Consider the following 15,913-nt stretch of genomic DNA (forward strand, 5'->3'; position numbering starts at 1 on the left):
TTAGATAATCTGGCCAAATCTGATTTACTAAACCACCTGGTGATGAGGTCTTAATTTCAAAATATAGCATCTCTTAAGTCATAACATCACGCCACATTTTCAGAGCATTAAATAATTGATTAAAACCAGACTTATTGGACAATTAACACTTGAACAAACATCAATAACCTGATATTTTAATTGGTCCATGTCCTAACTGCTAACATGGAGGAGGCCGGGTTTATGAGCCACCCGGGTGTGAACAGGATGGTTTGGCTTTAACTGTGATGCCGTCCATCTTTATCTCCAAACCGTGGCTGGCAGCATGAAGACATAAATGCCAGTAAACACAGTAAAAAGTCGATAGACACTCAGGGAATAGAAACTCGTTTCAGACCCTTTCCCTGGGATTTGATGTCATATTGATGTAGCTACAGCAGATGCCATTTCATTTAAGGCTACAAGCCGGGAATCCTAATTAAATAAAACTTTGGACTGTTGCCTTCGTATGCCTTATGAGAACGTCTATGAATTATTGATAAGGTATCAAAATTCTCTGTGGTGGAACTGTTGCCGCGCCGCCTTTCAAGGACAAATTACATCGCAGGACATGTGCAAAGACATCAGAAAGGCAAGCTGTCCCCCCCCCCCAGGAGAAATCCCACTTAACTCTGTGCATAACAGCCAGCTGAGGCTGATGGTGTGTGTGTGTGTGAGTGTGTGTGTGTGTGTGTGTGTGTCAGATATCTCATTAAATGTATGCATCTTGTGGAATTAGTTATGTGAAATTCCATTAAAGTCTCACACAGTTCACCCTCTCGGGGCGGAGAGTGAAATCAAGTCCATCAGCGAGGACATGGGACTCTATTAGAAGCCAGTGAATTGATTCAAGAGATGACAGCCATTATCAAAGCCCTTCGATTTCTCCTGGACTCGACCTGCGCTCTGTGTTGAGACACCCACACGCATGGAAGATGGTTAGGAAATCATTATCCTGTCCTTTGCAGACTTCAGGTTTAATTGGCTTTTCTCTCATTCTTACTGAAACACTTTCCACTGGTATTTTCTCATCAAGAGACTTACAATTAAAAGTTCATACAGTTAAGTAGATAATTCATGACGGGACTGAGTCTTCCCAAATGTTAAAAGTGCGGTGATGTTGTTCCTAAGAGAATGACAGAACTAAATGTTTAATTCATGGACTGACTTGGCTGTGAAAGTCAGAACATCCCCAATCTTCTTCCTCATATGCAAATGTGCCACACGGTGACATTAAGTCATTTGAAACGTATCGTGATGCCTCGAGCACACACTCATGCAGGAAGGTCAAATCAAAGGGCTAAATATGAAATACTAAATCAAATAATCAAAGTGCAAATTAAACCCTCAATAAACCATTAGACTAGTTGTTTATAGTTTCAAATTGTCCCGCAAATTGTTATTGTATATATCCTGTCCCAACTTCCTGTGATAACAGAAATATATCAACACAGAGATCAGTGTCATTGGACACAGAACTCAGGGGAGAAGAACCTGATATAAAACACATAAGTGAAAAGTGGCAGCACATTAAACAGCTTATATTCACACTTTAAAAGGTGACTAATAACTTTACATAATAAACAGCAACGTGGTATTTAAAGCTGCCATTGGATGAGACCTTTTAGGCAGAAGATTATCAAGCAGTCAGAGCAGAAACTGAGATCTGGTAAATCAAACAGAGCTTCAGAGGAGTCATCTGGATAATTCATCGTGTTACACATTCACCAGAGCATCTCTGTGGACGCTGCCAAACTGGAAAGGAAATTATAGACGATAATGACAATATGGGATTTCACTTTGCTCCTTTATACTTGTTATTTCAACTGTAAAGCTTTGATTTGTCAAAGCATCGAAAAACGTACTTTTTATTATTTCCAGCACAAAGCATTAGAGCTGTAATCGCTTCAGTGACAAATGTGTTTTTCACTCTGAGTGGACTAGAGAGCAGCTTACTGTCAACATAAGCTCGTGAGCACAATAGTTCCATTATAATCACATCAGGAAATTACATTTCCAATGACAAGATGCCTGATAGCTCATTATGAATCACACAGAGAACGATACGAGCTATAAAAGTTTTTAGCATTTGGCATCTACATCATTTCAGTACAACGGCCTCGTTATATTATAATGGGATCTGCAGTGGCTTTGTGGTTTAGATCATCTGACTCTGATGGTCACAGGATCTAAACCCGGCTTTAAGGATACTTCCTCTGGAGCTGCAGTCATGCATGTCAACGTACTGTGGATTTTGTATTAGACGTCAACTTGGAAAGACATCGAGATTCGAGAGCTTTTGATAATAAGGATAAATTCCGGTGTTAATCTGCAAAAACACTTGATTTCCACAGTTGAATTTATACGTTATCTCCCGTCTCATGCAAGAAGCTCTTTGCTTAAACAGACAAGTCAATAAGAATCATGTACGGTCGGCTGCAACTTCTGTTCAACGCTTAATTCTAAACTGGTGAAGATCTTGTTTTTTAGGCTTAAAATCCCTGTGGAATACAAACAATTTACTAATGAGCGCTTGTTTGTCTTTGATAAGTATCTGATTAATGTGTCACCACTTTGTTTTGACAACATTTCCTCTAAAGCTCTTAGAGAAAATCTGCTCAGGGAATACTCGCAGAACGATCACGAAATTCAGTTCAGCCTGAGCTTTGGGCGCCAAACCAGACGTCCTCAGCCAACGCTGGTGGAAGCCAGAGAATCAAATCCCACATGGAAATAGTATCAAGTACAAGTCGTACGAATGGAGCCCAGAACTGTGGATCCAGACGAGGTTAATTCTTCTACTACAAAATAACAACCAGTGTAAATCCTGTTCTTTCTGTAGAACCATCTGAGAGGTTACAGCACCACTGTTGAAAATAAAGAGAGTTGGGACGAATAGGAAGCAGTGAAGGAGCAAGATGGGGAAATAACATTGTGTGTGTGAATGTGTGCGTGTGTGTGTGTGTGTGTGTGTGTGTTGAGGAGTGATTGATGAGCTACTATAGCGAGGGTGGGATGAAACAACAGACAAACCATTAGCATTCTGATCTTCCCTCTGCTACACTTCCCTGAGTGTTAGAGGTCATGAGCTGTAAGAAGGAACCGGGCAGAGTGTGATGAATAACATGTATAATGTGCACTCATAACTGGTGGGTCTATAAATAAAGAGCCAGACAGACTTGTCACAGAAACAGAGATGGATCATAAACAAACCTCTGAACTGTCGGATGAGGCTCTGGTGCTTCTCCACGGCCTCCTGCAGGATCTTCTCTGCTGGGTCCATCTTCCAGCGCCACTCGGTGCCCACTGGGTTGGTGTGATGTCTGTGAGAGGGGCAGACAAACAAAACAGATGAGGAGCTGGACAAATTCTAACACAATATACATACATAAACACAATTATCTCTTATTGTTTCATCACAGAGGCTGAACCAAGTATCAGCCGGCAGTCACAATAACACAGTTAATAAACACATTTCACTGGAAACACGAGAACATCCTTCTATCTAAAATATCAGAAGACCACAGAAGGTAATTCTCAATCTGAAGGTGAAACAAGCTGGTTGTGTGTATTCTCACGCTATGAAAAACACATAAAGGGAAAGAATCCAATCCTACTCTGAAGATTGCACCTCCTCTAGGTGTTGGTGACACCTATTCACTGTAAATGTGTGATGTGTGGGTGCAAAAAGCAAATCCTGAGACATAAGAGATCTCCGACAGTCTGTTGCGTGCATATGGGCACACACCACACGCACCAGCCGTGTCCGTCACATCCACTTCCACCTGTTGCTGCAGAGAAGGATGGCGTCTGTGCCCTGAAACTGCTGACTCCCCCGTCATCGCACATATCTGCCTGCAGAGAGACCGGCATATCTGTGGCGACAGGGGAGCGGTGCACCGCGGCACATTCTGACAGCGACCTTTCAACGCTCAGCACAGTCGCCTTTTCCAAATGAATGTTGAGGGCTGGAGAGGGCCCAGTCTCTCCCCAGTGTCACCACGAATCACTGTTCACCTTCAGGCCTCACAGTCGTGCTCGCCGTTTGTCTTCTGCACATTAATAATAAACGTGTGTGTGCCGCAGAAAGAGAACATTGCTCAGTGCCTCATGAAGGTAACAAGCTCATCCCTTTTCTAAACAGGAAAACTAAACATGGAGAAAAATAATAAAGCCCGGTTGATTTATCGATGTGACTTTTGCGAGTTTGGGAGTAAAATCAGTCGAGCTCTACTAATATTCCTCAAATGCTGGTGGGTTTGTCTGCAGGGTACATACCTCCAGCAGAAGACGCACTTGTTAGCACAGGCGAGGCTGGGGGTGGTTTCCATGCAGCGGTGGGACTCGATCCCGTAGAACGTGTGTTTGTAGCAGCCTCCTCTGCCTCGCAGCATGGACTAACCAGCAGAAGAGACACAGTCAATGTTAAACACATCGTCAGTTCTTCAAAAAATATAAAGCTTTATTATGAAGAGGTGAATCTAATACCTTGGTCCATCGACAAAGCTTCACCCCTGAGTGACTTCCAATTAGTTTGTAGCCTGCAGAGAAAGAGAAAGAGCATGTGAGGAGAATAAGAATCACAGAATCTGTGCGTACGACTTCCACACAAAACCATTTCAGACAAATTCAGCTTATAACTAATACACATGGAAGTGGAGATTACATTATCTGTGAGTGGCATGTCTATAAAGTCATGCTTTCACAGAATCCTGTTCATTCACATTCCTTTGCTCAAAGCTACTCATCATCTCAGTAAATCCACGAGCAAGTGCTCAAGGACACGCTAGCAGCAGGAAGAAGAGGAGGGAGAGGAGGAAGAGGAGGAAGAGGAGGAGAGGACTTCCAGCTCCCTTTCAGCTCAGGAGGAGGAAGAACTGTGTCCAATTCACTTTCTTTATAAGTCTGCCTCTCTGTCACAGCCTCATACCACCGGATACAAACGGCCATGTTGGGAGAGTCCTCGCTGCAGGCTTCTATTTTTTATTTCTTTACAGACTCTACTTTACCCGTGTGGATTAAATGTCTCAATAAAACACAGCAGGAAACTTTAGTTAAGATGGATATGAGCTCTCACAGCGTCAACACATCTCAGGTTTAATGCTTGATGAGTCAAATCCAACTCAGTCATCGTTCGTCACGGCAATTAAGGAGAATATCTGAAGAAAAATAAAATGCTCACACACTCTCCTTCCCCTAGATTTATCACCTGAATAAAACTGCCTGTGGCCGGTCAATGATGTTCTTGACCAGTGGAAAAAACACTCCTCTTACAAATGAGGAGCCAAAGACACACACACACACACACCCACACACACAGACACACAGACAGGATTGAATTTCTTCACCTAATGTTTGCTGTGGTGCTGTGACCGACATCAAATTGATTCTCGGCCTTAAAACCCCTCGGAGCGTGTCCTCGTCTGACCTCGTTCCTAGTTACTGCAAGGCTCATAGACATAAAGGATCCCAGTGGGAACCACAGCAGGGACCTGGACCTGCTGACAGTTTATTTAACTATTATTAAAAGTCCTAATGGGAACAAAGTTTCCTCACTTGTGTTTGTTAGAGAAATCAATTTCCAGTGACTTTATATCTACAAGTGCAAAGCATCAGTGTTTCAGGGAAAAGTAAATAAATGACCCGGAGCTCGTTTTCCTTCGCCAACAAATACAGTTTAAATTTTTTTTACAGACTCATATGAAGTCACCATGACCAGTAAACATCAACCAAAATATTCTCATCAGTTCATCTTTGAGTTCATCTGGTCACATTTTAACGAAACTTGAAGATATCGTGGTTTGAGACCATCTGATTCTGATCTGATTTTAGGGTCTGAGAGAACATTTGTGCCAAATTTGAAGAAACTCCCCCGAGATGTTCTGTACACAAGGCATAGAACATGTATGGTGAGGTCACACTTTGACCTTTGACCACCAAATTCTAAGCAGTTCATTCGTGGGTCCAACCAAACATCTGATCCAGATTTGAAGACATTTCTTCAAGGCGCTCTTGAGATATTGTGTTCACAACCCGAAAACATGATTCCTTCAGCTGCTGGTCGTGACGTGAAGGCATAAGAGTTCAGATGAACAGACTGAATACAAAGTGAAAAGCCTGTTACTCAAACATCGGCTTCTATGGTTAAACTAGTGACCACCTGCTTCTCAACCAGCTCTTTATAGACGACTTCAATTTGCCACCAGACCACATCAACTGTAAACTGCTGCAGCAAATATCTGCTGAACAAAGAAGACTTTTAATCTGCAGGGCAAAAAACCAATGGTGGCAGCTCTGAGCAATCTGTGGAACTAAATAACTTGAGATGAAAGCTAGTTGGGTGCAACCTTATTTACTATTTATGTGTGATACTCTGTTTTCCACTCTGAGCCACCTGGGGGGGGAAGAAAATGAGCAGGGAGCAGATTTGTTTATTCAAAAACAACTAGAATGGTGGCAAGGATAGCACAGATTTCCACCAAGCTACAATCACTCCTCTAAATATGCCTGATTTGTCATCAAGATTCATATTGATCAGAACAAATTGATGTTTTCTTGCCGCAGCCTCTTGTTAAACTCTCTGAATTTAGATTATCGCCTCATTTAGAAATCTGCAGCGACATCAGAGATAACACTTTTATGGCGTCCACCTACAACACAACACTGACCGATAACCCAGTTCTGTTGTTTTCTGTTGTTGCCGACAAACACGTCACCTTCAGCTATAAATGGAGCAAAAACTAGAGAAACAAACCCAGTTTTCACTAAACCATAACGGTGACATTCCAGGTTCTGATTTGAGGAAACCGTGTACAGGTTGGACTCCATCTGAAAGTTGATGGCACAGGATTTGCTTGAAACACGGAGCCATGTCCAAACTTTCTTGGATGCGTTCATTAGTGGGACTTTTGCCTCCATCATGTCAAGCCAGAAAAATCGGCTATAAACATCCGTCCAAGACCAAGTCTCATTCAAACGAAGCCAAAACTTTCATCCTTCGTTCCTTTTACTTTGCAAATAAAAACTAAACTGTCCACTGGGACTGAACGGTGCCAACACACACACACACACACACCATGAAATAGGTCAGCATTTGGTCAAATGAAGTCTTGCTTAGTCCTATTTATAGAGTGTTGTGTAAGCCAACAGCCTGAATTAACTAAATATTAGAATAGTAAAATGTCTTTATATAAATTATTATATTATTATAAAATCAAATTTAAAGTCCTACATTTTAAATCTTTTTAATTCAGCCTGAGGGTTAAGGACAGAGGACGTCACACCACGTTAAAGCCCCTATGAGACAAATTGTGGTTTGTGAATATGGGCTATAGAAATAAAAAAAATGTTTGTCAATTGTCATTTTCTAATTTAGTTTTCTATTATCTTCTGTGTATTTTATTGCATTTTCTTCTTGCACAGTTTTAGGGCCCAAGCATTGACAGGCACTGACAGACAGTGAGCTCCTATTGATATTGTGAGGATTATTATTATTTATCAGGCAAATTAATTGGCTTTCTGAGGGTTTTAATAAGCTCAAATTCTTACCAAAATTTGCAGAAAATTTGAAAGTGGTGAAAATTTACGTATTCTGGAAAATAGCTAAACGTTGCCCCCCGGAGACCCCTGGTTATTAATATGATTGTTTACAAAATCTTGGTTCATTTATTGTGAGACAATTTCAAGGTGTGTTAGGAGTATAATTACAAATACTAAGTAAGTTGTACTTTCCGACCCACAGAACAATCTCGGGGCAAATCATATCAAGACTGCCAAGGTGACCAGTTTGTGTCTCTCTGTGTAGTGACCTTTATCCAGGCTTCCTTTTTAGATGTTGATAGAGAGTTGAGCTGTTGTTAAAACGAGGCACAACAATCTGGTACACATGAATGTGGTTGGACTTTGCAGTGATGTCAATGGAACATGATACTGAATGACTGAAACTGGTAATCTGCTTTCTTTTCAGTGAGTTACATAAAAAGACTCAAATTTGCTGTGACTTTACTCCTCTGTATAAAATGGTTATTAATGTATCATAGCCAATTAATATTCGTGCCTTTTTTAAAAGGTAGCTGCCTTTAAACAGTGTGGCAACAAAGGTAGCTGAGAGGGAGGAGGGAGGAGCAGAGATCTGTTTCTGTTCAGAGGAAGTTTATCAGTTCTTCAGTCTCTGGCAGCAGCTGAAATGGCGCAGCAAGAAAATCAACTGGACAGAGAAAGATTCTGTTGTTCGATCTGTTTGGATCCCCTGAAGGATCCGGTGGCTACAGGATGTGGACACAGCTACTGTATGAGCTGTATTAACACCCACTGGGACAAAGGGGAGGAGAGAGGGAGCTACAGTTGCCCTCAGTGTAGACAGACCTTCACACCGAAGCCTGTGGAGAAGCTGAAGAAGACTGGACTCCTCAAAGCTCTCAAGTCTTGTTGGGTTCGTTTGACCTCTAATGGTGAAAAACACCTCCAGCCTCATCTTCAGGCAGCTCCATTGAAGAAGCACAAGCTGGTGGAGCCCTCTGAGAAGCTCCAGGAGAACATCTGCTCTCGTCACGACGAGGTGATGAAGATGTTCATCCGCACTGATCAGCAGTGTATCTGTTATCTCTGCTCTGTGGATGAACATAAAGACCACGACACAGTGTCAGCTGCAGCAGAAAGGACTGAGAGGCTGAGAGAGCTCGGGCTGAGGAGACAAACAATCCAGCAGAGAGTCCAGGACACAGAGAAAGACGTGAAGCTGCTTCAACAGGAGGAGGAGGCCGTCAATGGCTCTGCTGATAAAGCAGTGGAGGACAGTGAGGAGATCTTCACTGAGCTGATCCCTCTGCTGGAGAAAAGAAGCTCTGATGTGAAGCAGCAGATCAGAACCCAGCAGCAAACTGAAGTGAGTCGAGTCAGAGAGCTTCAGGAGAGACTGGAGCAGGAGATCACTGAGCTGAAGAGGAAAGACCAGGAACTGAAGCAGCTCTCAGACACAGAGGACCACAACCAGTTTCTACACAACTACCCCTCACTGTCACCACTCAGTGGATCTACACACTCATCCAGCTTCAGGATCCGTCCTCTGAGGAACTTTGAGGACGTGACAGCAGCTGTGTCCCAGGTCAGAGGTCGACTACAGGACATTCTGAGTGAGACAGAGACAGAGATTTTACAGATTGTGTCTCAAGTGGATGTTTTACTGCCACAACCAGAGCCAGAGACCAGAGCTGACTTCTTAAGATATTCACAGGAAATCACACTGGATCCAAACACAGCATACAAACATCTGTTATTATCCGAGGGAAACAGAAAAGTAACATGGACGAGTGAAGAACAGTCTTATTCTGATCACCCAGACAGATTCACTGTTTGGGATCAGGTCCTGAGTAGAGAGAGTCTGACTGGACGTTGTTACTGGGAGGTGGAGATGGGGGGGAGAGAAGGAGTTGATGTAGCAGTCACATACAAGAACATCAGCAGAGCAGGATTCTCACCTGAATGTTTATTTGGATGCAATGATAAATCTTGGTCCTTTTTTTGTGATTACAACAACATCAACACTCCAGTGTCAGGTCCTGTGTCCTCCAGAGTAGGAGTGTACCTGGATCACAGAGCAGGTGTTCTGTCCTTCTACAGCGTCTCTGACACCATGACTCTCCTCCACAGAGTCCAGACCACATTCACTCAGCCTCTCTATGCTGGAGTTAGTCTTTATTATCATGGATCCACAGCTGAGTTCTGTAAACTCAAATAGACTCAGGTCATTAAAAGCAGTGATTTAGATTCTGTGTGTAAATCTTTAACTTCTTTTGTCGCCATGTTTGTCGATCAAAGTTTGTCGTGGTGACGTTTCTGCTCCGCACAGAGATCAGCTGTCAATCATTCCTGATGGGCGGCACTATGACGTCCTCTCATTGGTCGTTATGTTGATAGATGATCGACCAGCATGTTTACTTATCACTAACCACATTCATGCGTTTCTATAAATATATAAATATATATATATAGTAAAAATTAATAGTTCGACTGTGAGTAGAGAGTCTCAGAGAAGGCGAGACAAATCTGCAAGGTAATAAATGTAATTTAAATTATAATTAATAATAACCAAGCTCTTGCAAAATTAAACTGAATTGTTATTATTTCAAATGCTAAATCTAAATCCCATAGTTGTGTCACTTTATTTATTTGGTTCTTATAGTTTAATTAAAATAAAGTTTAAGCTAAACCTCTTATTGAAAAATATGAAAGACATATATTAAACTAGGAATGCACTCAGAGATGCTGCACTCAGTCTTTAGTATTGAATATGTGCTACATTGTTAAAATGTTTATGCATTAGAAGTTTCATCTTTCTAAGTAAGTTTTGAATAACGAACTGATACAATTTGTGTAACTTCCAAAAACTAGCAAAAAATAATCATACAAAATCATATAACGATAATACCACTGTATATGAGATTGTATGTGTTAATATAAACCATATTGATATTATATATCATTTATACAATAATATTGTCTTTTGCACACTCTGTCTACATATTCTTACACTCATAGTATATTATATTATCTATTGTATAGTCAAATACTTATATTTATACCTCTACTATATATCATATCATACTCTTTGTATATTCTTTGTATATACAAGTCTATATACACATATTTATACATGTGTACATGTTATTATTATTATTATATTTACTATTATTATTATATATACTGTTGCTGCCATTATTACTATATACTGCTATTATATTGGTATAATTACTATCATATGTAAATATATATTATGTTATATTATATACTATATATACTGTACTATTTGTATATACTGTCTAACAATAACATTACCATCATATCATCAGTACTATTACCACTGCCCCTTATCTACCTATTTATCTTGTGTTTCTGTTTTTATTCTTTCTACCTCAATATTTTTTATTTTATTTTATCCTATTGTATTTTATTGTATTCAAATATACTGACTGCTATGACGACTTAATTTCCCTTCGGGGATGAATAAAGTAATCTATCTATCTATCTATCTATCTATCTATCTGTCTATTTATCTATCTATCTAAGACCCAATGAGGATGATTTTGTGGGCACATGTGTGTTGCAGCTATTTATATCAAAGCTACATCATTAATGCTCAGAGGCTCTAACTCCTTTGTACTCGACAGAGGGAAGCAGCTCTACCAGCTTGAGTTGAAGCCTCTGAGCATTAATGAGCAGGTTTTCGTTTCATGCTGAATAAAAAGGGAACACAGTCACTTCAGCAGGTTCTATTATGTTGAAAGACACAGTTATTTCATCATGACATTATTTATTCATTGAGTTCGATCATTCATCATCACGAAGGAAACTAAATGTGACTGTTCAACGCAAGATGTTGCCAGTGGATCTCAGACACCTGCATTTCAAGTTTGGTCAAAATCCAGAATAATTTGAGTGTTTCCATCTGACCAAATGTTTGATCCCATGCTTTTATATTGAATTTTAATGGATTTGGAAAAATAAAAATCAATAATGCAGGTCCTGACCTAACTCCCACTCATCTTGCCAAGTTTAATCCGGTTTAAAACACTACCTAAATTATTGCTGTGACAGACGGGCGGACGGACTGACTCAAATCAGCCTGCAACCTACTTTAAGTAAATATATGATGGTCAGGGACAATGAATCAGGAAATGGTAATTAAGAAAACTATTTAATTAATATTGTATTTAATTTGGAAGATGTATTGACATAGAACATAAGATTTGAACAGAGATATTTGTACTTTAACTGAGCAGTAAGACTGATACTCTGTCTGTTCTTGCACTGGTTCTTGATTATATCATTAAAGTTTTTCCTTCATCATGATTTTTCGAGGATATTTCCTCATCATCTTAATCCAATTAAAAATCGAAAGTTTTAAACATAAAGGACTCGGTGAAACTTTCCCACTTTCCCCTCGTTTAAGTGATTTAATGTCATAACCCAAAAAATCTAGACAATAACAGTTTTCCTTAATGCTGGTCATTGAATTAGGAACTTTATGATGATAGAAGCTGAGAGTCGTTCTGCTGAGGCCTGGACGGGGCCCTGAGGACAGGAGGAGGGTAACTGGACAGCAGGACGTCTTTTCAGAGCCATTAGACAACAAACATTCCCCCAGATAAAATAAAGAGTGGATCAAGATGCACTTTCAGCTTCTGAAAGCTGACATATTCCCTCTTTCTCCATGGAGCATCAGTGTTTGAGGCAAATGGATGAGCAATGATTAGGAAGAAAACAACATTAAGTACCTGAGGTAACTTGACCCTGAGAAAACTGACACCTCTGTTAAGGAATTAGGGGATTGGGGGGGGGGGGGGGCATGCTTGTAATGCATACTGCTGAAATAAAAAATAAAAAAAGTCACGACTCCTAATTTCTGTTCCAGAGTGAATTACATCTTTGCCGCCCTTGTGACCTTGGCAAGGTTAAAGACATGCAGCAGCAGCTGGTGTGCTCGGTTTGCAAAGTGATTTTCTTATTGCCAAGCAATGCAGCTAAATCCTATGCATATATTATACACAGTGTATATTATACGGTCACCAGTGATACCGGGCAGATGTTCCCCTCAAACTGGCTGTATATTTTGTATATACAAGTCATAACATGTTGTTTTACTAAAAATGGATTCTCTGCTCCTCACCTTGTTTGGTCAGTGCCTCTCTCAGGGCCGGGGTGATCATCTCTCTCCTCTCCTCTTCATCCTCAGTCTTCTTCACTCCGTTCAGCTTCGACAGCTTCACCATCTGTCCGGCTCCTCGACCCTCCTCTTTGCTCTGTAGACCCAGAATTCACAATCAGTCATTAAAACCAAGATCTGTTGTATCTTGAAACATCAGCCTTTGGTTGCTGTATACATCTTTAAAATGAATAGAAATTTAAGTTATATGATCAAATCATGATCTCGATTTAAAAATGTTTGCAATCTCATTTCTACCTGATCATGTTCTAAGATATATGAGTTATAGGTTTCTGTTTGACCACACCATCATCACTGGACAATGGCAATGATGAGAGGAGTCAAGGTTTGATGTGGGCCGACCTGGAGTCACAACAGTTCCCTGTTCCTCTGCTAACTTGGTAAAGAACCATCCAGGTTAGTAATGAGTCACTGGCCAACGTCGACTCAAGGGGTTTTGTGTTGTGTTGCCTACAGAACAACAACTTAATCACACCCGTCAGTCCTGAAGAGCCAGAGCAGATTAAATACCTGCATGTTTTATCTTCAGCAGCATCAGAGAATGTCAAAGAAACAAAGAGCTCGAGGGTTTTGCTTGAGTTTTAATCACGATGCATCAAATACTAAGGAAGCAGCTACTACTTATTCAGAAAGGCTTTTTAAGACTTTAAAAGGAAACAAGTTAAAAGTAAGAAATACTAAAAAGCTCCTCTAAAGCGTTAGATGTTGCAAGGAAGTGGAAATCAAGGGCTGTGATTTAGTTCTTATATAACTTTGTGTGTGAAATAACCTTTTAGCAATGGGTTGTTGAGCAAAGGGGCCTCGTCTCGTCTACACAGTGTAGTTGTCTTCAGGTCCTTCAGGAAACCAGTGAAATGCAACAAAGGGACTTGAGCTTGATACGACAATTCTTGGACTTTATATCACAACGGCTTTTTATGAACAAAGCCACAGCAGCCTTTTCCTTTCAAAGATTAACAGCTTCCTTCAGGCCGGGATTGCATTTGTGTTGTGAACAGCATTTATTTGTAAATATAAATATCTTACAGATGCTGTTTACAGATTGAACAGAAGATTAAGTTCTGCTAGAAGAGTTGCCCCAGGGGAGTAGGTATTAGAGTAGAGTCGATGTTACTCTTTAGAAAGTGAAGTGGTGGACGAGCTGCCGTTCAGATTAAACATGTTTGAGTGACAGCTCCTCACAATAACTCTACTGGTGCCTCTGCTTTGGCTTGTATCAGGATATAGTGTATGTCGCCTTCTCAGCACAGCAGCACTCTTAAGGGGCCGATACGCTGTCAGCAAACATTGACGAGTGTTTGTATGCGTGTTCCTGAGGAACAGAGACGTTCCCCCGGCTCCTGTGCAGCTCGCTGCAGGCCCACGGCTCCTGTTCATTGGTCTCACGGCTGGAAACGCTACAGAAATGTGCCACTGAGTCGTGAAAGAGTCTCTGAGAAATGTGGGCGAGCGAGCTCTAGGTGCTTCAGCCAAGCCGGTGTGATTACCACTCGACTGGAGCAGTGTGAGCTCCATCAGACCTTTTTCTAAAGAGCAAACTGGAAACTTGAAACAACTGTGACTGATTGTTTTGGACGTTAAAGCTGATTTTGTACACATCCTGCAGACGTGCAGCAGCAGCATTCGCAAAACCTCGTCTGTTTGCCTTGTAGTGGTAGCAGATTTTTTAGTTCCCACATAGTGCACTGGTTGTTTCCCATAATTTATCATGAAAAATAGAGTACAACAAATGGTCCCTAACCGAACAATATAAACCATCATGCATCGCCCTTGTGGAAGAGAGACGACAGAACCCGTCATACAAATGTAGACATAAATAAATAAAAGTATTAAAACTAGGTGTCAAATAAACATTTTAATTCATTGTGTGATTTGCCACCAGTAGATTTGGTTGTATGTCAAAATCCTGTGAGAGCCTATTGGGGTGAATGAGTGATTTCGGACGCAGCCTAAGATTATCACAGAGAAGAGACCAAGCTTAGACATGAGTGTTGTGAATACACAACCTATGGATTGTGTGTCTGAGCGTGACCTCAGGTGTCCAGGGCCCATCGGTCTCCAGACAGAGGTGTACTTTCACCTTCCACCGGGAAAAATCTAAACCATAGCAGCTCTTAACGCTCTCATCTCTCAGATCGTGAGGAGACTAGTTTCTTACTCTCAGGCGACAAAGATGTCCCTTTCCACACACTGAAAATTCAGAAAACATACACAACATGCAGCCGACAGTGCAACAATCTGTCCCTGTGGTGTTTCGCGTGTGGCCCTTGTGATTCATCTGGCCCCGGCCTCTGATCCCCACTGGTTAGCCTTCGCCCTCTCGTCTGTTAGCCTCAGACGTCCAGTCATGAGCGGGCCTGTCCGGACAAACAGAACCAGGACATCTCACAGCAGAGAACTGAGCTCTGGAACCGTGACACAAAAATGAGGCTGATGCAGCTGGACAGTGCATCGACAACACACAGAGACGGGCGGGTGATCAACGGACAAACGCAAAGACTCAGAGACATGAGAGAGAGAGAAGAAGAAGTGGAAGAAGATCTGGGAATAGAATAAATTCATAAAGTACCAGGAACTCGTTCTACAGTTACACACGTACAAATGAGGATGTGATTAATACTGAATAAAGAACCTGAATTACCCACGTTTTTTATTATTATAATAATTAAAGCCTTAATATGTATATCTACATTTCAGTGGATAGAAACAATAATAAATGATTCATGTATATTTACAAGTGCTAAAGTATTGTATCATTCTCTTCACAGTTTGTGTGTCACCTGCATGAAGAGGATGACAAATCTGTGACTTGAACATTGTGAAGCAACCAAATCCTTCATTCCTGTAATGAGTCGTTTCTTTGTCAGTGTTTAAACAGCTGTTTACATGGAGCTATAGAGGTGGTGATGGAAAGGGTACACAACATACACAACATGACTTTCATACTAACTAATATGCTACCATTGAGGTTGTGTTTTCATCCCTGTTTGTTTGTTTGTTTGTTTGTGTGTTTGTTTGTCAGCAGGATTAAGCAAAAACTACTTAACAGATTTCCACGAAACTTGATTGAAGGATGAGACGTGGAAGAAACTATCCAGATTAAGTAGTTCAATGTATTTTCAACTGTTGGTCACATATTTAGCAAACAAAAGACTTGCTCAGTTTCTCCTTTGC

At 40.9% G+C, this 15,913-nt stretch overlaps 2 protein-coding genes across 3 annotated transcripts in view; one reads left to right on the top strand and one right to left on the bottom strand.

Moving 5' to 3' along the window:
- The window catches only part of tyw1 (tRNA-yW synthesizing protein 1 homolog (S. cerevisiae)), a 59,712-nt gene that overhangs the window by 34,422 nt on the left and 9,377 nt on the right, over positions 1–15,913 (bottom strand). For both annotated transcript variants that reach the window (XM_053422442.1, XM_053422443.1), the window contains exons 8-11: positions 12,683–12,815; positions 4,507–4,559; positions 4,297–4,415; positions 3,232–3,341 (exon numbers count right to left, since the gene is read on the bottom strand). In XM_053422442.1, the coding sequence (XP_053278417.1) occupies positions 3,232–3,341; positions 4,297–4,415; positions 4,507–4,559; positions 12,683–12,815 (415 nt within the window). The remainder of the gene's footprint in view (positions 1–3,231; positions 3,342–4,296; positions 4,416–4,506; positions 4,560–12,682; positions 12,816–15,913) is intronic.
- Positions 8,204–9,812, top strand: LOC128439923 (tripartite motif-containing protein 16-like). Its single transcript, XM_053422445.1, has one exon. It carries the CDS (start codon positions 8,204–8,206, stop codon positions 9,752–9,754), a length of 1,551 nt encoding a protein of 516 aa, XP_053278420.1. The 3' UTR covers positions 9,755–9,812.

This window comes from Pleuronectes platessa, chromosome 5 (assembly GCF_947347685.1).
Source record: "Pleuronectes platessa chromosome 5, fPlePla1.1, whole genome shotgun sequence".
In the NCBI taxonomy this organism is placed as follows: Eukaryota; Metazoa; Chordata; class Actinopteri; order Pleuronectiformes; family Pleuronectidae; genus Pleuronectes; species Pleuronectes platessa.

What these genes read in the sequence shown, in the direction of transcription:
- LOC128439923 (XM_053422445.1), top strand. Translation starts at nt 8,204, where the DNA reads ATGGCGCAGCAAGAAAATCAACTGGACAGAGAAAGATTCTGTTGTTCG.